Raw genomic sequence first — 21,844 nt, forward strand, 5'->3', positions numbered from 1 at the left:
GCTGTGTAGGTTGTATCTGGTCAAACCCTGCCCGGAGGTTCCGTGTGGGCACCTGTCGCATTACACAGCATGATGGATGTCTTCGTCACTTTCTCCAATAGATATGAACCTTGTTCAGAGATGATATCACACTCACATTCCGGAAGCAAAAATTGGCCATGTGCGACCTCAAGAGGTACCACGTATACGTGCTTCGTTCAGAGTATCAAGGATCGAAGCCGGTCCGGCCACTTAGACGCCTACAATGGACGCAAAATGCACAATCTTATACAATAAAATGATGGGTTATTTGCAGGAGACTTGCACCTTGTCTGCTTTCTTATCATCCAGCCCCCCCCCCTTCTCTCTTTCTCTCGGCTGGATACAAAGCAAATGCAGACTCAACTGATGCATGTATATAAAGCAGAACCCCCTTGTGGTCGTACAGACACACAATGATACTGAAACAGTCGGAAAAAACACAGTATGAATCCATGCCCGATGCTTAGCACGATAATAGAAGTTTTGTAGATAGAAACACGATATCATGGAGGTATCCGGCTATCCAAGTACTCTATGCATGCTGACTCACCACCGTGAAGAAATGAGTGGCAGGTTCAGCCCAGGATGGCTACTCAGACGGCTTTGTGTCGCCGCGGGGATTAATAGGTCGATGGCTGGATGCCGCAGCCTGCATCACACGGCATGAAGCGAGGAGGGCAGGGAAGAAGGCGAGGCAAGCGAGCATCCGAAACTTGTTGTGGGACTGATGCGGCCCACGGCCGGGGAGGAGTCGGGTCCTTGTTGCGATATGTTTGGATGAGCGAGAGTGTGTGTTTGTCTATATGATGGGTGTTTGCATTCCGCAATATTGGTATTCTTGAAAGGAAAGGGTAGCACGAAGCTTGAGACTTTCTCTGCGAAGAGGGATACAGGATCCGATGGTGGCTTTTGGATCCCTATCGATGCTGCTGACGACCGGACCTAACGGCCATAAACTTGACAATGATTGTTGCGAACAGGCTCTCTCACATTTGAACGAATACTCGTTCGCGCGCGGCCTTTGATTATTCGCCTGACCTCAAGTCCTGGGAACATGTTCTGGCTGTGCGTTTTCCGGGAAGTGTGCTCCCGCATCTTGCGGTTAAGGTTCAAGAGGTTCCCGAAAGCAGTGCGAGAGCAGTGAGAACGTCGGTCACTTCACGAGAGTTGACCCCTTAGCTTGGCGTGGTGGAGATTCCAACAGCCCTCTCCAGCATGTTGTCGTTGGGAACTGCGCTGAGCACCCCCCTGAGGGGTTAATGAGACCCGGCAACTCATTGTTCTTCGCCGCTCCGGGCTGTGAAAGCCGATTCTCGCAGACGTGGCTGACTAGCTCAACAGCGTAGGAGGCCACAAATAGGATACGAGGTGGGCGACATTGTCAAAAGTTCGGACCCACGCCTATGAAGTCTCAGATTCGCGACTCTTTTTGTCTTGAGCTTGAAGACAGCAGGAGGCGAAAGAGGCGGATTCAAGGATGGAGGCAGACCATATGCCCGTCCTCAACACGCGCGCAAAAGGGCCGAATGCGCCGGAAGCACGCGGTGTAATACCACCAAGATCCGCGTCTAATCCAGAGGTCCTTTTACTGAGGGACTGCAAAAGGATTTGTCATGGAGCTTCTGCTACGCAGATGGTTATCGGGGCGGGAACGGAGCGCCGGACCACGGTAGAAATGGACTAAGCCTGAATGCAACCCTGTCTACCCCATTCTTTCCACTGCTACGGATACTCATGACCTACTACTCAGTAGTAACCACGAGCAACGCTGTTATTTTGGAGGTAGCTCCCCTTCATTTTGACGTACGCGATCGTTGTTTACTGCGAGTTTTGTGATGATTAGATGCTAGACTGGACATTGTTGCATCCCTCTCTTATGCTCGCTCATACGGGATGGAATTAGTGTGCCTGACGCACCTTGTACAACGGCCCCAATGGAGCATCGTAAGAATACGAGACTGGCCAAATGAGATCGTGTAGGCATGTGGCACCCCCTCCCCTCCGAAAAACCCACCGGTCCTTCGGACAATCGTGCGCGGAACAGGCCGTCGAGCAGTCCCACAACCCCAGTCAGCCGCATGGGACGGGATATGTGACGCGATTCCTGGACTCGCGGATTGAGACTGCCAGACTCCGACAGAGTATGTTGACCATGTGAGATGTCGTCTCCAGGTACCGGCTAGCATGGGGCTAGTAGAAGATTTTCCATGGATGGAGAGAAAAAATTGATTGTGACCTGCACAGTTCGTATAGTTATACTGACACCTCACAACTGGACCAATACGTATTCTATAATCCTTTACTACCTACCTTCAACATCTCGTTCACGGACGGCTAGACCTTGCCACCGTGCCTCGCGCTCACTGATGTCGCCCAGGTCTACTAGAAGACATGCTCAGTATGGTTCATCTTCGTCTTTATTCAATGGCCTCCCGCCATAATTAGTTGGAACTGTGAATCAGGAACGCGGAGACGCATGCTTGGCCCTGGGCGACGGGACGCACATGGCTTGGCTGTACCCGGTAGCTCAAAATAATGGGAGGGGGTTAGCGGCTGCCGTCAACAACTGACAGGCGCGTCGCCATGCGATGTAAGCTCAACAGGTTGCGCTAGGCCGGTTTTTGGTGTAAGCCGACTTTCGTGTAACATTGGCCCGGTAATGTTGGAGCACATACAAAGGGCAGACCACTGAAGCAACCATTGGCAGCCCTAACGGGGATGGTACCAGATGCTGAGCGGTCAGAGCCCGGAAGCGATATGAAAGTCGGACACCGGAAGGGCTCTCCGTAGAAACAATAGAAGAGGATTGACAGCCCACATTGCCATTGTCGTCGCCGTAGCTGTCGCGCTTCTTGCGTGTCTCGTCACCCTTGCCCGCTTCATGTTGCATTTGTTTGACAGATTAAAGGTGACAGAGGACTGGCGAGAGAACAAGCGAAAACGCATTGGTCCCTCTTGCGGAGACTCACTCCATCCATGCTTTTAGATGATGCTCCAACCAGGGTCGATGAAGCCGGGGAGTAAGATCTGTGGCTGTATTGGCGGAGCTACATCTCCGACGCCAATGGATATAGAGAACTAAATGTGAAGGAATTATGGTATGACCGTGGAGAGAAAGAGAGACGATCACGATGGATAGACTTGAATCGGTGCTACCGAGATACGACATGAGCAACTATCCGCACACTAGGCACCTAGGGCGGCACAGCGGGTGCGTGCACGCATGCGCTTGTCTGCCTCCTTGTGCACCATCTACGTACCTAGGTAGGTACATGGCACGAGAAATGGCATCTTGCTAAGGTGCAGGTAGTGTGGGTAGCTGCCGTCAGCCAGACCCTTGCTTGTTCGAACGGTGAAATACAGGCCCCCCCTGGCTTGACCTCTTGTTAAAATGCCATCCTTGCAAGACTCGAGAGCCTTTGTCTCTGAGCTTGCGAGCGGGAGGTGACGATGATTACAAAGCCGATGGAAAGCTCCCTGCCTGCCTGCCTGCCTGCCGGAGACCGAGTGCTCGGCTAGCCGCGCTTTCCTCCCCGACAATTGAAAGTCGCCCTTGCCCCAGGATTCTCGACGCTTGCCTAGCGTCACCTCCTTTCTTGATACGTACCTACCTAGGTAGTGTACCTGGGCAGTATATCCGTACGGATACCACCAAGACATGAACAATAGCGAGGAAGGAGCTACCGGTATGGTCTTTGCATCCTGCCCTTTGACACAGACCTCCACAAATCGAAGGCAGGCAGGCATCATTCCGCCTCTTGGCGGAAAAGGCTTACAACGCCAGTCCATACATTCTCAATCATCGAGATAAGAAATCGGCACCGGCCACGACCAACAACACGGCATGCTGCCAAGACATTTACCCCACCCGCACGCCCTTGTCGAAGCACAGACGGGTATAAGAGCAGATGGGCAGGCATACCACGCAGGATCCCCCCCCCCCCGGCAACATACCCAGGTAGGTAGGTGTACGGATAGATAGATACCTACCTACCGTACACTGCATATACAGCGTCCTCCAGTACAGGGTGGCAGGGGAAAGCTTTATGGCCCTAGTGATGTAAATCGCCACACAGTATCCGCATCTAAGCACCCTACCTATCTCTTATAGAAATCTATAGTGGTGGTGATAGGTAATGCGTAATAGCTAGATGGCGTTGACAGCTGGCGGACCGGAGGGGGGGGGGGTGGGCGGGGGGTACCTGACAGGGGCGATAAAACTTCGGCCTGGTACCATAGTACATCATCGTATATCCTTCGCACGCAACACCATAACACGGATGTCTCTGCTGTAACTTATTGTACCGCCGCATCCTGCCCACTACCCGTCCCCCTCGCCAATCTTGCCCCTTTGGTTAGACTTGGGGATTGTCGACGATAGAAGTCTAGTTATGAACCAATTGACGACTTGCAGGAAAGCATGATGCAGACCCGGTCACGCCAGACCGGGCTAGGCCTAGCTGCGAAACAGGATCGTCAGGCTATCAGTCTCATTGCTCGTTTCCCTTTGTCTTTCCACGTCTCGTTTATTCACCTCGTCCAGTACACTCATCAACCACCCCTCGAGGGTTTTCTGCTCCACCATGTTCGTTTAATGGGTCGTCCGTTGGCCTTTTTTATTTTATTTTTCTTAATTTATATAGCTTGGGCCAGGACTTGATCCGAGGGTACCTTGCAGACAGACAGACGGTGGATATGCCGCCTCGTTGCTCGCGGCACGGACTGGATTGGCGCAGATCCGTAATTCAACCCCCCGTCCCATCACTTCACCCCTCTCCGTCTCCGTCCGCTCCATCTTCTTTGGCCAGACCGTGATCAGAATCGTGACCACCAACCCCAACCGAGTATATCTGTACTTGTATATTGCCAGACCATGCTATGGATAGTGTGCTGCAAGAAGACTACCCATACATGCTTGGATCAGGGCCATGGCTACCATCCATCACACTTTGTGCGCCTCCCTCCCATTCTCTGTGCCTGTCCCTCTCGCACACACACGCACACACACACACGCTCTCTCTCTCTCTCTCTCTCTCTCTCTCTCTCGCCCAATTTCTGTCCGATATCCGTACTTGGTTCATCGTCCCCTGCATCCCCCTGCCTTGCATGAGTAAACGTACCCTGGTCTCATCTTGACAAGGTCACGGACAGAGGCACGGCACGGCACTGAACGTACTTTATGGCGCAAGCGTGCTACTGGCTAGACCCTAGCCGATACCGCTTTTCCTCATCTCACTGTTGTTCTGATATCACTACTGCTCTCTCTACACCTCTGCCCTGCACATGCGGTTATCGGTGCTGCTGCCCCCCCAGCGTTGTGACATGCTAGCTCCCATCGCCCGTTCTTGGTGCAACCAATGCTATCATAGGGCATGCCACATCGGTTTCCTCGCGTTTTGTCTGCCGTCCTCTCAACCAGCCATCTTACACTACCTGCCTTACACTACCTGCCTTACATGGGCCGCCTGGGTTGGCAGCCACAAGCGACCCTTGTGTTTCCTCAACCGGTGGTTGCTTACTTACACTTCTTCTCCTTTCCGTTCCCTTTCCTTTACTTGACCTGATCCCCCTTTCCTCTTCGTCTCCATCTTCCTCCCAATCTTCATATTCGACCTCACCGCCCTGTATCCTTTCCCCAATCCTGCCGCTCGACTGGCGTTCGCTTACATCGGCTGGTCCCTCCGCCATTGTTGTCTGTCAGCAGCAGCATTGGTAGCGAGCGTGCTAGGCCGTGATACCGGGCTCCTCCGCCCTATCGTACCTCGTCCGCCGATCACTCGCCGCGTCACACTCATCATATCATATCGAACTATTCCACCACACCATCCACCATTCATCCAAAACGGTTCAGCTCGGGTCACATATCAACAGGGTTGGGAGAGCGAAGCTGGATACAGCCAATCGAGGACACCCATTCGAACTGGATCCAACACGGCTGAGAACATCTCCAAACACGCCAACGCCCAGGACAAGCAAACAGAAGGTGCCGGGCCAGGACCAAGGAGACCACTACAGCGTAATCCTGCCACCCCTCCCCCCCAGACACACCGCATCGGACCACTCTCACGGCAACGGCCAGAAGCGGACCCCAGAGACGATCGAACAAATCGGCTGGCGTTCGAGACTCCCAACAGCCCACGCTAATCATAGGCTTGTCGACGCGCTGACTCCAGAAAGGAAGTGAATGAATGGACAGACGCACCCCGCAAAACCATAGGTCACATCATATCTAGGTTGGAAGGCCGTCGAATTTCTGCACTATCGCCCACCCCCCCAGTATCCAAGCCTTTCATTCGACGCCGCCAGCCAAGGCGTATACATGCGATTTGGGATATCCGTTGGGCTGCTTTAGCTGGCCTTACTCGAACCCCAAACTTTGTGTGTATGTGTGTATATGTGTGTGTGTGTGTGTGTGTGTGCGCGTGTGTGCGAGAGGGAACGTCATTTTATTTCTTCTTTCTCGCCTCTTTCAGTTGGACTGAAATCTAGGCAGCCTGTTACTGAGGTTGGCCATCTTATTTGTTGCTCGTTTATTACACACTATTTCCCTGGCCCCCAGGTCTGGACCGGTACTTGTTGGTGTATCGGAGCGCACCCATTGCGTCGTCGGCCTGATTTGTTGTTAACTCGGCCTCCTCCCTCCCTTTTCTCACTCCTCGTTTGCAATAATCGTCCTGCATCCGTCCTCTTTTCTTTCCGGCCCCCCCTAGGTGTTCCTCTCTGCGCATCTCTTCCCCTCATCTCACCAATCACTTGCGCATCGGCCCAGCGTCGGGGACTCAGCATAAGACAAATTTGCATGAGTCGTCAGCAATAGCGGCAGCTTTGCGCATCGCCTTACCGCACTTTCACGCCAATTGTAGGCGAGGGTCTCAAGACATCGACAGCGAGAGATCCGACACAAAGCCTAACAGGCCGACAGCAAAGCCTAGCCGAAGCAAGGGAAGGGCAGCCACGGCGTCAGCGAGGCCATGTTCCAGCCTCAACCAACGCCTTTTGCGTTTCATGCATCCCCTCAACCGTACACTCATCTCGACCCTCGGTCTTACAACCAGTCCCACGAGCCACGGTCTGAAAATCAATCCTGTTCCAGTCATGGAGGAGGATACGATATCATTACTATGGAAGGTGGGGTCCGGCTTGGAGGGATGATGATGGTAAGCGAAGGCGAAGTGGCGGGCGCGAGTTCGGCGCACCACGGCATTGACATTGGCGTTGGCGACTACAGCTTCTCGCCGACGCCGCTGGGAGCAGCAGCAGGAGGAGCTATGATGGCGAATCAGAACCAAGCTGGGTCCGGAGCTGGAGCTGGTGTGGGTTCATCGACGAGCACAGGAATGGACATCAGACAAGCAACCGGGCAAGGGCACAGCATGGGTGGCCCTACCCTAGCGGCGGCGGTGATGGGCGGCGATGGTGCTGGTGGTGCTGGTGGCGGCGGCGGTGGTGGCAGTGGCTTGCGACTGGGGCTGGGCGTCGTCGACATGGACCTGGGGTTGGGTCTGGACCACCTGAGTTCCAGCGCACTGCAGTCGCCATTGCAGTTACATTCACAGTCGCAATCGCTATCTTTGGGAGGCGAAGCTGCAGGCCCCAGCAGGTCAATCTCGCTAGTAGCCCAGGCACAGGCACAGGCACATGAACAGGGACAGCTCCAGCAGCGACGGCAGCAGCGGCAGCGGCAGCAACATGGACATGCCCAACAACAGGCGCCCCCAACAGCAACGACAGCGGTTGCGGGAGCGGCTACTAAAACACCAACACCACCAGGTCAAGGTCATCATGGACCTGTGCCTGTGTTTGGGTCTGGACGGGCTTCGAGTTCTCGTCGTCCTCCTCCTCCTCCTTCTCCCTCTGGTCCCGGCGGTTCTACTCGTGCATCTCACTCAGCGACTGTCGGAGAGCGAGCCGGCGGTGCTTTTCAACTTGCTGGTGGTGCTGCTACCAGAAACGGCCTTTATTCCTCCTCCCCGACCGCTTCTTCTTCTTCTTCTTCTTCTTCCCTTCCCGCCCCTTCGTCTTCTTCTTCCCCGTCGTCCGTTGTTGCCGTTTCCACTGCGGCCTCCGGCCCTCCCGCTCCCGCTGTCGCAGCCCACTTCCATCACAACCATAATCATAATCACCAAAACCCAAACCTAAACCATAACCGCGACAGCCCCGGCGCATCCTCTCCCGCCACATCCTCCTCCCGCCGATCCCTCTCCAACCCCAACTCGTCCTACTCCCACTCCTTCTCCGACCACCACCAGCACGCGTACCCCGGAGCTGCATCTTCTACATCTACCTCTCCTGCCTTTTACAACTCCAACTCCAACCCCAACACCACCACCACCACCACCACCAACAACAACAACAATAACGCCTGCGTCGCCCTCGCTGCCCCAAGCATCGCCCACTCTGCGAGCACTCGTCTGTCCACCATGGAGCCCGGCGACCCCTCCGATCTCGCCGCCCAGGAAGCTGCGGCGAGGGACTACCAACCGCAGTTGGAGGTGAGTTTTGCCCATCCCCCCCGACCGCACGCCGGGGAGCCTAAGCTCCATGCGGACCGAAGCGCCCCGCGCCTTCTCATTCAGCTTCAACCTTCTCAGCCCTTCATCTTTGCGCGACCTCTCAAGCAACCCCCCTCGATCTGTATTCATCATCCGCCGTTCCTGTGTCTATGAGCTGTAGCAAGATGCAATACTCCTTTGCGACATACACTGACATGCTTTGCTCCACCCTTGTAGGGTCAATTGGTGGGCGACAAGACCACGAGCGACGCCATCACCGACGAGTACGCCAAGGCCGACGACATTTATGTCGCGAAGACAATTGTGAGTCCTCACCGCCCATTTTTTCACTCCAACTCCCTCGCCATCTCAACCCTGACTAATCTGCTCCCTCGTCGTCTCCCGACAGAGCCTCCCGCAGACCTACTCGCACTACCGGCCCATCCAAGGAGATGGCAATTGCGGCTGGCGAGGTGAGTTCAACCGTTCGAGATCCCGCTGTTTAGTGCACTACATCCATCAACACCGCCGCCCACTGCCCCCCGTTCTCCCACACTCCGAGGAGTGTCATGGCATGGCTTCGGAGCTGTTAAGCACACCACCTTCAGTGGAATTTTGGCACCCCTCACTCCATAGCCAGCCAGCCCTGGATCACGGCAAAGTCTGGTAGCTGAGGCACAAGCATCGTTGGCTAATGTTTGCCTCTAGCAATTGGCTTTTCTTACTTTGAGCACCTCGTGAATAATGGTGATCAGCACGAGATACTTGGCGAGGCCGCCCGCATCCAGAGCCTTGATCAGTATCTTCTTCGCGTCGGCGGTTACGACAAGATGCTATTCGAAGACATGGTGGAAGAGACGATCGCTCTCCTGAAAGAGCTAGCTCAGAACGTCACCAATCCTCAATTGGCCATGCACATCTTGGTCCAGCGCTTCAACGACCAGGACGTCTCCAATGCCATCATCTATCACCTTCGGCTGTTGGCGAGCTCATGGCTAAAGGGAAATTCCGAGTCATACGAGCCCTTCATCCCCGCCGAGATGGGTATTGCCGGCTACTGCGCCGAGCTGGAGCGTCCTAACAGGGAGATTGAGCATCTCGGCATCACGCTTCTTGCACAGGTGCTGCTAAAGCCCGTCAACTTCGTGCTAGAAATAGCATATCTCGATCGTAGCCCAGGCAACCAAGTCAACATTTACCGCTTCCCCGACGAGGCCAACGGCCAGGATCCCGCCAACCTAGGCTCTATCATTTACCTGCTTTACCGACCTGACCACTACGACATCCTTTACAAGTCGCCCCCGAACCCTGCGCCTCTGAGCCTGCAGGTCAACCGCGCCACTTCATTTTCTCACCGACACGATATTGGGAGCGTGGCGACGTCGCTCCACAGCTATGCCAATCTTGATTATGGTCCGTTGGCCATGCTGCCCGGCTTTGGCGGCCCGGCTTCCGGTTTGTCCTCGGGCTTGTCCTCAGGTTTGTCCTCACTAGGTTCTCCCACCTCAACCTCACCTTTGCCGGATGCCTTCGATCCGCCGTCGCAATCTCCTTGGCTCGCGACGCCATATTCCGAGCACATGCAGCAGCAACAGCAGCAACCTGTGTCAGCTCCCCGCCCTCAGCCTCAGACAGCATCCCAGCCCCAGCCACCAGTCCCTACCCCCGTAAAGACCACACAGCCTGTCGACTATCAGCTGAGGTTTAGCCACCAGTGCTGGCATCTTAACAACGCCAGCTCTGCGCAACCTTCGATTCGCTCGGCCCCGTCCGGTTTTCTGGAACCTAGCTTTACGACGGCCATGTTTAAGAACAGCCATTTCAACAAGGCGCATTACAACAACCCTCATTTCCACCCTGAAGAATGGACACCAGACGATGACGGACATCATGAGAGGGTTCCAAGCGCCAAAAAGAAGAGCAAAGTCAGGTCGGACTATTAGAAAATGATGACCATGGGATAACAGCACCATTGGACAATGTCATGACAGTGATCCGGTGATGAAACACACTTCTTGCCATGGGCACTCTTGACGGGAAGCATGCTGCAAATAATGGATTGAGTCGTGCGGCAGTGTCAAAGTCTGGGAAACAACTGTTGGCATTCCATGGGAGTTCGTCACCTTCTTTTCCTTTCAGGAGATGCTTGCGGCAATGGGGCTGGTTTGGTGGGTTTGCATTGTTAAGGGAAGGGAACCAAAACTGATTCAATTTGGCTCGTGGTTATCTACCTAACGTTATCTCTTTTGCGCCGAGGGAAGGGAATCACCATGACTTATGACGGTGAGGGGTTTATCTTTTACGGCTTTCTTGGCGGGAGCACCTGCCCCTTGGGGATGTCACTCAACATAGCATCGGCGTTTTAACCCTGTTTGTACCAGTAATGCATTGCTTATGATGCCTCTGTTGGGGCTTCCCCTCCTGACTCCCACCGCACTCACACGGGCGCTTGGACGAGAGGGTATGCCGGCGGCGCTCATTCATCTCCATGAACTCGGGGTCTCAGTCTCTGCGGCCGAGACCAAAGGCATTTTGCCCATCTCCATGTGCACGCGCCTTGGTCAGATCATATTGTGGCATGATGTGGTGGTGACCTGATCCTTTCGTGGGATGGGATTGGGGGCAGCTCCCAGGAAGAAGTATCGCCAAAACGATGGCGTGCCCCGCCTCGGTGGCATGTAACCAAGAGTCCCGTCTCTGTCGTCGACCAAGAACCCGCAAGGACAGCAGGATCGAGATGTACGGGTTTGGGGGGGTTGGTTGTCCGCCCCTGGGCTAGCTTGGGGTTGTGTAGGCCCTGGAATGCCCTATCCTGAGCCTGGCCTCCTCGCCGCGTCCTGGTTCCGTGGGTTGGCCATCCTAAGCCAACCATTGCACTCCTACGTACACTATATACATTCTTTCGTGTTTCGGAATCGGAGAGGGCCTCGGCACACTTTACTAAATAGCGAGGGTATCAATATGCTTGCGATACATTTACAGTAGCCCAGCCACCCACAACGGGTGGGCGAGTGTCACACACTGCCTTCCCCTGGAAATAACGGTCAAACGTCCAAAGAAAGGGTGGAGGGCAGGGTAGGATTCTTGCAATTCGCAGATCGGTAGCCCAAAGCTCCACCCGACAGAAATTTGTCCAATACCCATGGTGGGAAACGGGGTAACTGGAAGGGGTCCGGAGACACACGCAGCGCAGCGTATTCCGTCATGCTTGTCAGACATTAACGGCTGTAAGGCTCACATCATTCAGGCGACGGCCCGTACCGCAAGGATAGAGCGTGTACCTGGGTCCGGCGCCCCTTGATCGGCAGATCACCCAAGCCAGTGGTGGACTGTGGCCTGTGCAATGCCGACGCCCAGCCGACGCGCGAGTTCTTCGGCCCACCTTCGCGCGTACCAGCTCTTCCTCGCCCTTCCGTCGCCAGCGACCCCCCATTGCTTCCAGGTTTCCTCGCCGACCTCGGCCCTGACGCTGGTGGCCGTCTTGCCCTCGAGTCCGCATGGCACAAACCTCGCCCAGGGGTTTGACGCCTCGTCGCCGTCGACGACAACGTCCACGTTGAGCGCCGTACCCAATCCCGAGATGTGACGACGTAGGTGGACGCCCATCGCGGCGATCTTGCGCTCTTGACCTCCTGGTCGGTGTCTCGCGGAGTCCGCCCATACGCCAGGATCTTCTTCTGAGAGATAGGTCTGAACGGACGGCCCCTCGGTGAGGATGGTTTGCGTCGTCTCCTCGAGGAGTCTGGCATATGAACGGACAGTTAGGTGAGGGTAGTATATGCTGTGCAGGTCCAGTACGGGCCATAGAACAACCTGGCCCGGTCCGTGGTACGTTGTCAACCCGCCACGGTCCGTCTCGATGACTTCGGGGGTGAACTGCTGCACTCCCAACCCTGTGTCCCCCACAGCAACCTTGCCATTATTAGTTGGGCCTTTCTTGATTTCGACGTTCAAGGGATGCCGGAGTCGACCGAGCTGATCCGGCGTCAAAGACTTCTGCCGCCGGCCGAGAGTGTAGGTCGGCGTCGGTGTGAACGAGATGACGAGCGGGGACGGGGCGCGGTTGGTGGGAGCGGATTTCCAGTCAAGGAAGGCCAGGCGGAGAGAGGCCTGGAAGTCGGCTGCCGAGGTATACGACAGAAATGTACCCAAAGAGGCATGGAGGTGAATGTGTCGTAATGCGCTCGGATCAGCGCCGTCGTCTTTGGGAAAGACGAGATTGGACACAGGCTGCGAAGAGCTCCATCGCGCTTGGTGTTGGGCGTGTCCCGATGGTCGACTCCCTCGACAAACGAGACCTCGAATGGAATACGTGCAGACGCGGTGAAGCGGCCGAGGGGGTCCCATTGGCTATCAGGTATCGACGGGGGCGCGAGTCTGGACGGAAATCTTGCTACGTCTACGGCAATGATGGACAGGCGCGGACAGTGAGTGAGCGACCATGGAGCTTGAACAGAGTCTGGCGGAACGAACCGTCCACGGTCTGCGGATCCTTCGTGTCGGCGGCACCTTATCGATAAGCAACATTCACCCGCTGACAGCGCACGAGCCACGGGGTGCAAACATGTGGTCATCGCATCACTAGCGAAACTTTTCCGCATCAACAACTCCCATCTCTCTGTTGACGAGCCCGATATCCTGCCCCTGGTCCAGCCTCCGCCCAGCTCCGTAATTAGAGGGGGGGGGTAAAGGGCCAGTTTGTTGTGCAAACAACTCGGGACTGGCGTCGGTCACTCCAGAGAAGCCTTTGGGTTACACCGATGCTCTGGGAGAAGGACTCGTTTTCTCTACCACGAGTCTGACGTTGTTTGTGTGTTTAGGGTGAGCATCCTGACGGCCCACAAGCGCTAGCCATCTGTTCATAAACACTATGTCGTGCTTTCTAAGGAGTGGTGATATCACTAGCCCTCACGGTGATTACGCAGAGGCTCCTAGCAGATAGCTTGATGTGTCGTGAACTGGTCATTATGATTTTATGAAACGAGCTACTTATTGTGATGACATCGGTACAGCTCGACACAATGTTTGGGTATGTGTCATTCAGGGCCCCTAGCGCGTTGAGCCGATGCCGGCGCACCGCCAAGTGGGCGGGGCCGGATGTGCCGTGTAGATCTGGCGCCGATGCGCAATCGACGTCGAGACCATTGAAACCACGCAGTGTCTTATTTGTCAGTCGCGTTCTAGATCGACCAAAGTCTGGTTTGCTGTCAACGCTTGGTCACGGGGGGCAGCTGAAGTTAAGGCCGCGAGCGCCTGTCAAACTGGAAGGGAGAAGTCGTAGTACCCGTTACATCCGAGAGGTGACGCAGTCGCACGGGCTAAGCCTCTATGTGTGCGAACTGACGGGCATTAGGACTGGAATGCATGCGCAGAGGAAGGGGGGAGGGGGGTCACTCACTGCACTGCATCTGAGCTGCCTACGGTAGTACACATCATTTCTTGGCCATAGGCCGCGTAAGAGCCAAGAAGCACGAGATTCAGCTGTTGGTGTTGTCGAACGCTACGGAAACGGAGGTGAAGAAGGAGAAGGGACCGTCTCCAAGACACGATACGGGTTTGTCCCCAGTGAGTGGGAGGGGAGAGACCCTGCGTCGGTACAGAGAACAAGGAACAAGACTCGATATAGGGGACCTCCAACCTGTTCCCACCATATAGAGGTTGAGCAAATCTCGGTTCCAGCCATCCGCTTTGGCCACGTCGGGCGGGTGCAAGCTCTATCGGACGGGGATGAAAGTTTGACAAACGTTGGGCCGAAGCGATAGAACAGACGACAGGAGGCGCATTACGGACTGCCATAAACCTTGTCGTCTAGGCTGGAGCCGAGGACGGCCCTGTTATGATGAACCTACCGAGCGGAAGGTGGCCAACCTTGTCGCAACCACCTCAGGAGGGGTTTAGTGCCGTGATAGTTGAGAGCGAGACCAATCGAAAGCGGCTAACGGGTTTGCTGAGTGAGGGGACGGGATCTGAGTCGTGTGAAGCGGTGCTAGACTGGTGGTTGGCCTAGTTTCTGCTGAGAGGGGAGGAGCGGGTTCCGGATGACGTCGTGGCAGGGTAGAGGGCTGGCTGGAGGAAGGTCCCTGCACCCACCGGCAGTCAATCAGTCAAGGGAAAGAGGGTCCGGTCTGTTGTTGCCCAGCCCACTGCAGGACCGTCTCGGTGCTTGTACTGTGTGCGATAGCTATCAGACTGTATATCTTGCCTGGCGTATGGTGACTGAGCACAGTGTTTCTTCAACGTACAGGACGGAAAGTGAGAAAACAAAAAACACTGCTGTGTGGAGTCCGGCAGTGGCTTGGTTGTGTGTCGTCATGGCTTTCCCACGATGCGCTGTCGAAGCAGGCGGGAAACGACCAGCACTATTCCGGCGCCCACGAGCTAAGAATACCTATCCGTCGCCGCCGCCGGTCTAAGACTCGGCGAGTTGGAGCTATCCTCAGTCAGGCCTCCCTCAGTCCAGCCGACGCGGGGGCTTTCTTTCACCCTGCTAGTTTGGTCTCGCACCCTAGCACACGTAAACCTATCTGGTTTGCATCATCTGATTGCTCGCCCGTCATCTACTTCTTTCTTCTCTTCAAGTTTATCCTCACTAACCTCGGTACATCTTCGAGCAGCGTTTGCTGGAAGAACCAGTCAGTCGGTCTGACATATCGCATCATACCGAGAACAAGGACATAACAAGGCCCCGGGTTCTTCAACAGCAGTTGCTCCTACATCTGTCCATCCGCTCCCCCCATTGCACCCTGTACCCATATTACTGCGCAACTATTGCTCGGCCGAGAAACAAGGGTTAGGACAGGACCAAACAGAAACAAACAATATCGGAAACAGAAACCAGAGACATCCCGCGCTACCCTGGCCTGTTATAGCTTCCTTGTCTCACTGAAACACATCTACGATTTCTGGTGAGTCTACCCGTTGATTGTCACCACTGCCTCACACACCTCTTCCTCTTTCACAATACCTTTTGCCCACTGGTGACGAGAATGCATTACTCGTGTCCACGTCGCACATCCTTCACTTCATCGTTCCTCAGCCCAACCCCAATTTCCCGCATTCCTGCGCATCACAACTTCACCCGATCTTGCCTGTGATCCAAACAACTCGTCGCTGAGTACAAACCCCCAGGTTTTCCATCCCACAAAAGTTCCCACCCAGCCACCCCAAGGAATCGCAAACTCACCTTTCGCGAAGCAGAACACCGGTACCGATCCCTCAAACAATCTGTCGCAATGGTTAAACGTGAGTCGTCCATCTTCCACGTTTTCTTCTTCCGCCAGAGAAACATAACCCTGCTCTCCGGACTAACAGCGACATTCCAGACGCCCCCCTGGGTTTCGCTGCCATCGTCTTCCTCTCGGGCTCCATCGTCCTCCTCCTGTTCGTCATCCTCTCCGCCGTCCGAGACTCCTCGCCTTTGAACAAAACCTACTTCCTTGAGGCCGATACTTCGGGTATTACCGGCGCCCGCGAGGGCCTCACGCGATGGGCCTACTTTTACTACTGCAATGACCAGAACACTGAGTGCTGGGGCGCATGGCCTGCCCCGGCTTTCGGTTGGGCCTGGGGCCGCGACGCTGCCAACGTCCCCTCCGGCCTCATCGGCAGCCACGGCGGCGGCACCACCAGTACTCAGTTCTTCTACCTGTGGCGCTTCGGCTGGGTCACATACCTGATCGCCCTTTTCTTCATGGTCATGGCATGGTTCGCTAGCTTCCTCGCCTGCTGCGGTCGCCTCGGCGCCGCCGTCGCCGGCCTGGTCGCCGCCTCGGCTCTCTTCTTCCTGACCATCGCCGCCTCGCTGATGACGTATGTTGCAAACTCCTCAACCCACCAACCCGTCCCGTAACCAGACTTGTCCCAGGCTAACAAGGGCGGAAATCATAGCGCTACCTTTGTCAAGGCCCGCAACGCGTTCCTGTCTGCCGGCCGCGAGGCCCACATCGGCAAATACGCCTTCGGCTTTACCTGGGGTGCCTGGGCCGCTCTCCTCATTGCGACAGTCCTCTTCTGCATTGGTATCCGCGGCGACAAGGGCTACAGCGGCGGCAGCCGCTTCAAGCGCAGCCGTAGCGTTCGCAGCCGCAGGTCCGTCGACGTCAACGCCGGCCGCCGCGTCAAGGAGGATTATGCATAAACGACTCATGATGACGCACCGGCCTGAATCTTTCTTGGAAAAGGAATACTTTCGTTTGTCTTATCTTGCGAAGGGGGAACACTATTTTCCCGTGATTTGAGCGGTGCATGATGTACTTACTCCTGCTTTTCTTTCTTCTCTTTCTGCATTTCTGCTGGCGTTTCTTATATGCGGGGAGGGGAGGGGGCAGGAACCATTTCCACAAGTCTGGAGTTTTGCGTATACACCGGATTTGACATGTGCCGTTCGTTAAGATAGTCTACCCATATCACTAATTTCAATAATTCGTACACACTCTTCTTCTCAGTGAATCCACAATGCCGCAAGCCCCGTAAGCCGGTTACCAAACAGCGTTCTAGCCAGCCATTTGGGTGTGATAATGGTTCCTCATCAACCCATCTTCACTCCTAACTGTTGTCACACCAGGCCATTGTCGATTTACATTCATACGGCTCGACTCCGATATATCTCGCAAGAAATCTCAAGGGGGGTGGAAAACACTTTTCCCTTTATCATGTATGGGCGCCCACATAACTAACACAGAGGCCGGAGCATGTTTTAGCAAGCTCAATTAGCGGGATTTCTTTATTTGTCATCTCAGTTGCTCTGGAGTAATCTTTATTTCTTTCCTTTCCTTCTTTCTTTCTTTCTCCTCGTATCAATCCTGACCATGGTGGTTTGTCGTCGTGTATGCTACCATTCCTCGTAAAACTCCCATCCCATTCAGTACTCCTTTCCGTCATGTTCCCCTGTCGATCGAAATTCAAGAAAACCTGGATCACGGAGAACCGTTTATCCAGCCATTGAGGGGTCGCCATTGCTGACATGTACTTAGACAGCCCCTGAAGGTCATAGGTGTGCCACTCGAATGGAACGAAATGAAGAAACAACCAGAAGAACACCCGCCATAAAGAGCACCCCCTTTGCCAACCCAGGATGTATGCTGGCGATGAAACGTAGAAATACTTGATTGGGGGGATATGTAACAAATAAGAAGAGAAAAATAAGGCGGACAGGGCCGGAAGATGGGCTAACTGAGGCCAGCTCGGTCAGCATGGAGATTTTAGGTTGAATGTCATGAACCACCCCACCAACCGCAAAGCTTTTGGCCTTTTGCACGGCAGGTTTTTTTACTGCAGCTGGCCACCGGCCCCAGCTAGGGGGCTCGGCGAGGGGCTGACACTGTCCAATGGTACGGCATGGAGTGCTGGCCGTGCCGCCGGGGCGACGAGACCGGAGCGCTTACGCTCCAACACAGACTTGACCCACTCTGCTACTTCCTCATCCTCGGTCCCGGACGACAAGGAGAGTTTGCCGACAGTCTCGGCCACGGCTTCGGCCTCATCTCCCTCCTCAGCCTCCTCGGCGATCGTTTCGATCTTGGAGAAAGGCGCCATCCAGGGGTGTTGAAGCAGTGCTGCGTACGTCGGGCGGTCCTTGGGAATCTTGTTGAGACATTTGCGGACGAAGTCGCGCGCCGTGCTAGAGTATCCCTCCTCGGGCAGACCGGGGGGTTCGCCTTCGACAATGGCCTGTGATTCCAAGTCAGTATGGGTTTCTGTAAGCAGGTCGGTAGACTCACACTCAGTTGACTGAAAATCGTCGACGATACCTCAGGTGGGTATGGGTATCGTCCTAATGCACACTCGATAACAGTCAAGCCCAAACTCCAAATATCGCTCTGCACGCTATAAGTGCCATCGGCGCCAGCAGCCATTCCACCTCCTGATATTCTTTCGGGTGCCATGTAGCTCTGGCAACCAATGTTGGTCTTGGCAATACTCGCAACGAGGTTCCCGCTAACGCCGAAATCGCAGATCTTGACTTGGCCCCTGGTATTGGCCAGGATGTTCGTGGGCTTGACGTCTCGGTGAATGATGTTATGCTCATCCTTTAACGACTTGAGGCCCATTACCGTCGAGTAGGTGATCTTTTGTAATACACCTTCCGGGATACCGCCGTCGTACAACTTGTCAATAGATCCGCCGTCCATGTACTCAATGCACATGTATACCGCGCCCTCTTGGAAGAAGGCCCCGTAGAAATCGATAATGTAGGGTGATATGCACTCGTGCAAGATGACGAGCTCCTTCAAAATCGTTGTGAACTTGGCCTCCTCCAGTTCCAAGCGGATCTCCTTCATGGCCATCACTCTCCCTGACGTGCCTTCTGGTGCCGCAGACACTGGTGATGAATCCGGAGACCCGTCGGGTCGCCTAATGGGCGAGGGATCCGAATGCGCTGTGCCTAAGCTTCCAGGCTTGAAGCCACCCAGACCAGGTCCGAACCGAGGTACTCTTGATTTTGTGTGCTTGACTTTATAGACAGTGCCGTAATTTCCCTTCCCCAGCTCGTCCATGACCTCGACTTCGTCCAAAGAGATGGTGAAGGCGGTGCCGTTGGCGAAATTCACTCCAGTTTTGGTAATAGTCGCAGCGCCGTCAAAAGTGATCCAGCCCTTCTCAGAGTCGATGTACTTCTTAAAATCGTCCATCTTGGACCCCGTCGTCCCATTTGGCGCCCCTCCGTTGTTATCGGGACCATGGATATCAGAGAGCTTGGGTGTCGAAGACGTCGTAGGCGTGGAACCACTCATGCCAGACAACCTCATCATGGGCCGCCTGGCGGAGAGCGGGAGTTTCTTCGTTGGAATGACAGGAGCGGAGCAAGGCATGTGGCCAGGGAGCGGTCTAACCATACCATTCGGCAGTTGAAGGTTGGCCGGGAGCCCTCCAGGCATGCCACCGGGGGAGCCTTGACGAGGCACTGGCGATGCTGGGGAGCTCGGCATGTTATTGACGGCAAGTTGTGGCCCTGCGGGTTTCCCCGCGCGATGAGCCTGAAGCGCTCGCGCTCTTGCCATGACTTCGTTCATCGGCCCGCTGCCCATGCTCATCATGGAGGCGGTGGGAGGTGGCCGTGAGGTGGAAGGTGGCCCGCGAGCGTTGTTCAACAAGCCAAGGGGGGTCGAAGAAGGCGTCATGTTTTGCGGATCGGAGACGGTTCGCAATGAGGGTACACGCTTGGGAAAGCCTGAGAGGTTCTCAGAAGGGCCTTCGAGTGGGGTGCTAGCCTCGGACGAATCGGCGGAACCGGGCGACGCGGGGCTGCTGAGGCCATCTCTGTCGACCAAGCCATCAGGCGTAGCAGGGAATGAGTCGGGTGTATTGAGGTCCGTCATTGCGGAAAGCGGCCTGTCCTCGCAGCGTTGATGCAGTTGTCGATGGAGGGAGAGGACGGGGGAAGGAGTCGGGTGTGGTGAAGTGTCTTGGAATGACCCTATAGCGTGGGCGGCATGTGGTGGTTCCGAGGCAACAGTCGGTCAGCGGGGGAAAGTGCAGTACTCGATAGTTATCAAACTATCGTGAAAACCGATTGCACAGAATCGGGGATGTATGTAGCAAAGGTCGATCGCTCAATGGTAAGCGTTGACAAGAGGATCGAAAACTCGGGGTTGTAGCGAGGAGCTTGCCGCGGGGCTAGACACGGCGGTCGGTTTTGGTAGTGTGGCCTAACACTAACCAGTCGGGTCGGGGTTGCGACCGGGGCAGTGGCAAGGGCAAACTCTAAGTCGGGGCGAAAATGGAACTGCGCGCGGGCAAGACCGGCCAGACCGAGATTTTGTTGGGGTTGTGATTTTTGTTTTATCTTTTGCCGTTTCTGGCCCCTCTCTTTCGATCGCCTAAGGGGTGTTTTGTGAGCTTTGAGGATCGTGCGAGAAGACGGAGCAGAGTGAGAGTGGGGAGAGGAGAAGGAAGGAGAGAAAGAAAGCTCGATGTGTGGGAGAGGGTATAGGCGTGTCAAAGAAAGGAGAGGTGAGGACGAGATGAGGTGGAGGAGGACGATGATTCGATGTGAGGTAATAAGGTACCTGGGCAAGGTAGGGATGTAAGGTAGGTAGGTACCTATGTACATAGTAGGTAGAGAGGTATGTCCTCCTGCTGGGCGGTTCTACAACCAGTACCTATCAAGCTCCTTTCTGCTCAAAAAAGGTATGGCGGCGGGGAGGGTGGCAGGAAATAAACGAACAAGGGAAGATAAGATGGATCGAAAATGCCAGCGCAATTTGTGCTAACGTCACAAAACGCAGTCAAGGACAAAAGAAAAGGTACCTTGACCATGTTTGGCCCCCAGCTACCTAAACCGCGGCAGCATCAGGGAAAAAGAGGTACCTGGGAGCAGCCGAGACGACTTGGGGAAGAGTGGGTCGTCTCTTCCCTATTGGTCCATCCGGCCAACCAGGCTTCACAGACGAGTCGGACCACACACCTGGATATGTATCCCGTTGTACCTGGCTTGAGAATTGGAAACTGGTAGGCGACGGGGCGCAAACCAAGGTACGAGTTTCCCTATCCTTCCAATTGTATCCTCCCCTCCAGCGGGGAGCCTTGGTGTGATTACTCTGCCATTTTGATAGGTGGTGCACTTGCATTTGGCTGAGGACGGAAAGTTTGATGACTGCGTTCAATTCCTGCCGCTGCCTTGATGGCAGACAGGGAAAGGGACTTGGATATGAGAGTTCGGGGACGAAGGAAGACAGGATGCGGATGAATAGGATAAAGCTCGCAGAAGGCTGATGCGACAGCAACAGAGTAGAAGCCGGTAAATGGAGATGACCAAGGTAAAAGATTCGGCTCACCTACTGCGTTGTCAGCTTCTATGCGCACAGGGGCGAGGCAGCGAAGATGTGTATGTGTGTGTGTGTGTGTGTGTGTGTGTGTGTGTGTGTGTGTATTGAAGCACTTCAGATGGGACGGGGCGGCGGAGGGGCAGCGAGCTAGCAGGGCATATATATCGAATCAATTTAGCAAGTCCCCTAGGGAGGTCACCGGAAATCAGAGTTGCGCTTTGCAGGAAGGGTCGCAATGACCACAAGCTGCGGGACGTGGATGTATGGATAATTGGAAGAAAAGACACTCGAGCGCCAGTGCTTGTTCGGGGCCGAGATTATTTGGGAAAGTCCAGGGGAAGATCGAGGTCGTGATGTGCATCCATCCATGCATACATCCATACATACCTAGGTAGGGTACATACGCAGTTGTGATCGTTCAATGACAACAGCGGTTTTTTACACGAGAGTACTTCATCGACTTGCCGTGGGCTACTCCTCCTGCCCTTGGTATCGAGAACCATTCTATATCATGCTATTTCGGTCGAGCCTAACCGGCCCTGGTTAAGACGACCCCAGTTGGGC

At 54.9% G+C, this 21,844-nt stretch overlaps 7 protein-coding genes across 7 annotated transcripts; 3 read left to right on the top strand and 4 right to left on the bottom strand.

The window, feature by feature from the left end:
• Positions 1-1,422: 1,422 nt before the first annotated feature.
• LY79DRAFT_583693 (uncharacterized protein) lies at positions 1,423-2,911 on the bottom strand (the record flags this gene model as incomplete). The annotated part of the gene is given in 5 exon segments (XM_060560348.1): positions 1,423-1,617; positions 1,939-1,979; positions 2,332-2,403; positions 2,697-2,730; positions 2,747-2,911. The coding sequence occupies 5 exon segments, from the start codon at positions 2,909-2,911 to the stop codon at positions 1,423-1,425; spliced, it is 507 nt and encodes a 168-aa protein (XP_060409001.1).
• A 1,370-nt stretch (positions 2,912-4,281) lies between these two features.
• Positions 4,282-4,705, top strand: LY79DRAFT_568690 (uncharacterized protein). Its single transcript, XM_060558984.1, has one exon. It carries the CDS (start codon positions 4,442-4,444, stop codon positions 4,679-4,681), a length of 240 nt encoding a protein of 79 aa, XP_060409002.1. The 5' UTR covers positions 4,282-4,441; the 3' UTR covers positions 4,682-4,705.
• Positions 4,706-8,414: 3,709 nt separating this feature from the next.
• On the top strand, positions 8,415-10,456 carry LY79DRAFT_525855 (peptidase C65 Otubain-domain-containing protein; the record flags this gene model as incomplete). The annotated part of the gene is made up of 4 exons (XM_060555779.1): positions 8,415-8,513; positions 8,751-8,837; positions 8,923-8,986; positions 9,222-10,456. Coding segments are annotated over 4 exons (1,485 nt in total), but the record flags the coding sequence as incomplete, so codon positions are not given.
• Positions 10,457-11,822: 1,366 nt separating this feature from the next.
• On the bottom strand, positions 11,823-13,079 carry LY79DRAFT_593962 (uncharacterized protein; the record flags this gene model as incomplete). Its single annotated transcript, XM_060561628.1, has 2 exons — positions 11,823-12,696; positions 13,045-13,079. The coding sequence occupies 2 exons, from the start codon at positions 13,077-13,079 to the stop codon at positions 11,823-11,825; spliced, it is 909 nt and encodes a 302-aa protein (XP_060409004.1).
• Positions 13,080-15,745: 2,666 nt separating this feature from the next.
• Positions 15,746-16,650, top strand: LY79DRAFT_583696 (SUR7 protein; the record flags this gene model as incomplete). Its single annotated transcript, XM_060560349.1, has 3 exons — positions 15,746-15,755; positions 15,836-16,322; positions 16,401-16,650. 3 exons carry the CDS (start codon positions 15,746-15,748, stop codon positions 16,648-16,650), a joined length of 747 nt encoding a protein of 248 aa, XP_060409005.1.
• A 1,130-nt stretch (positions 16,651-17,780) lies between these two features.
• Positions 17,781-19,831, bottom strand: LY79DRAFT_525876 (kinase-like domain-containing protein; the record flags this gene model as incomplete). The annotated part of the gene is made up of 2 exons (XM_060555781.1): positions 17,781-18,182; positions 18,233-19,831. 2 exons carry the CDS (start codon positions 19,829-19,831, stop codon positions 17,781-17,783), a joined length of 2,001 nt encoding a protein of 666 aa, XP_060409006.1.
• An 86-nt stretch (positions 19,832-19,917) lies between these two features.
• Positions 19,918-20,676, bottom strand: LY79DRAFT_413095 (uncharacterized protein). Its single transcript, XM_060553106.1, has one exon. It carries the CDS (start codon positions 20,563-20,565, stop codon positions 20,005-20,007), a length of 561 nt encoding a protein of 186 aa, XP_060409007.1. The 5' UTR covers positions 20,566-20,676; the 3' UTR covers positions 19,918-20,004.
• Positions 20,677-21,844: the final 1,168 nt, after the last annotated feature.

This window comes from Colletotrichum navitas, assembly GCF_030913465.1.
Source record: "Colletotrichum navitas strain CBS 125086 chromosome Unknown LY79scaffold_93, whole genome shotgun sequence".
In the NCBI taxonomy this organism is placed as follows: domain Eukaryota; kingdom Fungi; phylum Ascomycota; class Sordariomycetes; order Glomerellales; family Glomerellaceae; genus Colletotrichum; species Colletotrichum navitas.

Excerpts from the sequence above, each read along its gene's own strand:
- LY79DRAFT_413095 (XM_060553106.1), bottom strand. The coding sequence starts at position 20,565 with ATGTACATAGGTACCTACCTACCTTACATCCCTACCTTGCCCAGGTAC.
- LY79DRAFT_568690 (XM_060558984.1), top strand. The coding sequence starts at position 4,442 with ATGATGCAGACCCGGTCACGCCAGACCGGGCTAGGCCTAGCTGCGAAA.